The following is a 2,401-nucleotide window of genomic DNA, read 5'->3' as shown; positions in this document are numbered from 1 at the left end:
CAGCACTTCATCGTACCGAAAGAGACTTTTTGGTGTGTGTTGATGAAAATTTTGGGATTGGTTACTTGTTGGCTTATATCATATTTACAAATTGTACAATTGTACAAATAATTCAATTGAAATTATGATTAAACACAAAACCAGAACTAAATAGTAATATAGAAATTTATTTATGTTAAGAGTTACATTACTTTTTTTTCCGGTCAACTCATTGTAAAGCTTAGTACGCAGCTCTCAAGAAACGTAAAAAATTCATATAAAAAAACGCTTAAGAAACGGTCAAGATTCTGTCCTGCGACAAACTTACTTGTGCTAGTACGCAGCTCTCAAGAAATCTAGTACCAATTTTTGATACTTTTTTCAGTAAAATGTGAATATGGCAAACCTTGTTTTGCGAAGAAACATGAAATCAACAATTGTTTCTTGAAGGAAAATCGAAGTAATCGTCAAATTCATCCTAAATTAGTTGAAATCATTATTATGAAGTATATTCCATTTTGAAATGTTGTATAAAACCTACCAAACATCAACAACATTTCTTAAATCTCAATAAAAATATTTATGTTACCATACACATACACACATACATATTACGCACAAAGTTTGTTTTCTTTGTTTATTCTCTCTTGCTCTTCTAATGTAGATCATTCACAATGCGTAACCAGCTGCCAAAATTACTTGAGAAATAATGTATTTTTTTTCTTGAGCAATTACTTGAGAGCTGCGTACCAACCTTAAAATAGAAATTCCAGTTTGTCCATGAATAAGCTAAGTAAACGCTTTAATTTATCAAAGTCAAGATGGTATATATATAATATTTTGGTAACAGAATTTGTCACCATTTTAAACCCAAAATTGTAAATAGTTATAAATAGCGGGCAGACCTGAACAAAGGCGTCGAGCGGAAACACCAACGCGGAATCCCTAACGAAAGTGGTAACTTTACGTCAAATTCTTACTTAAATTCGATAATTGTACAAAGAAAATGATATGCAATACGAATTAGTTTATTAATAATATTATCATCCATTTGTGTAAGCATCGCACGTCAGGAAAATTTTAAGAAAAATTAAAACTTTTTCGTTTTCTGCTGCCATTTTCACTTCTCAACGCACCGTCAAAATCGAATTTTTCAACCCTTAGCGTTGCTGCCGCGTTTATTCGGGTATGCGGTACAAAATCTAAAGTCATTAGGAATTTTTGACTTTAATTTCCCGCTGATGCTTTTATTCAGGACGGCTGGATTCGATACAGCATATCTTGTTTGCGCAACCCGTTTTGACCTCTCGCCACCCTGACTCAACAGAGGCGGCCATGTTGGTTTTATTGTGAACGTATACTTGGAAGGTAAGAATGCACTGTGAATGGCCAATTTCGCTACTCCGATATGCCATGGTTTATACAATGGATTGCTAATCAATAAGGTCGATTATTTGGCAATGTTAAGTTTTATTTGATTCGTTATCTTTCAATACAAAAAGTTGGAGTACATTTTATTGTCAAATTTGTAGCAATTGTATTTTTAAATTGGAAATGGCGGGCATGGGTAACTTATCGATCGCAGAAAAGGAAGAACTGATTGGGCAAGTCAAGCAGCAAATTGCAGTGGCTAATGCTCAAGAATTGTTGACGGTGGAGGAGCACATGAGTTTTGTTTGAAAATTACACAATCAATATTCTCGGTTTTATGTTTTCAGAAAATGACAGAGAAGTGCTTCAAAAAATGTGTTGCTAAACCAGGTGTACAATTGGATTCTTCTGAACAGGTGATATATTAAATATATTCTGACTCAAATAAGTGTTTGTGAAATAAGCATCGTTGATAATTACTATCAACCTATTTATACTTTTGAGTTTATTAAATTATTTCAATGTATTTGGACACGATATCATAATTATTATTAATTTCAGAAATGTATTTCAATGTGCATGGATAGGTATATGGATTCCTGGAATTTGGTGTCACGCACTTACAGCAATCGTTTGCAACGAGAGCAGAATAAGATGTAGAAGTGTGAAAATAGTACAGTGTTTGACGATTTGCAAATTTTACGTGTCATCAATCATGATTTCGTTTTATAAACAATATTTTAGGCAAACGTTGTTACTTTAAAATTCTACTGATTTGAAACATAATTTCTTGTTATATAAATAAATTTTACAAATTAACAGCCCTATTCTTATGCCCTCACAAAAATCACCGCCCTCGCTACTGCGAGGTTTTTGTTATTTGTGAGTTTTTTTTCGTATGATGAGGTGATCTCCAAAGGTTAAATTCCTGAAAGCAAACCTCACAATGCAAAGTCGGTTGTGTTTGTTTTGTTAATTTCAATAGTTTTAAAGAATTTTTTTTTTTTTGTAGAAATAGGGTGAAGGAAGTGTTCTTCCAAAGGCCTTGATC

The 2,401-nt window shown here is 32.8% G+C and overlaps 1 protein-coding gene across 1 annotated transcript; it reads left to right on the top strand.

Annotated features, from left to right (window-relative positions):
• Window positions 1-1,356: 1,356 nt before the first annotated feature.
• On the top strand, window positions 1,357-2,171 carry LOC120779740 (mitochondrial import inner membrane translocase subunit Tim13). The gene is made up of 3 exons (XM_040112114.1): window positions 1,357-1,632; window positions 1,698-1,766; window positions 1,912-2,171. The coding sequence occupies exons 1-3, from the start codon at window positions 1,534-1,536 to the stop codon at window positions 2,008-2,010; spliced, it is 267 nt and encodes an 88-aa protein (XP_039968048.1). The 5' UTR covers window positions 1,357-1,533; the 3' UTR covers window positions 2,011-2,171.
• Window positions 2,172-2,401: the final 230 nt, after the last annotated feature.

Source organism: Bactrocera tryoni, unplaced genomic scaffold, assembly GCF_016617805.1.
Source record: "Bactrocera tryoni isolate S06 unplaced genomic scaffold, CSIRO_BtryS06_freeze2 scaffold_11, whole genome shotgun sequence".
NCBI lineage: Eukaryota > Metazoa > Arthropoda > Insecta > Diptera > Tephritidae > Bactrocera > Bactrocera tryoni.
This window is presented reverse-complemented; position numbering and strand designations above follow the sequence as displayed.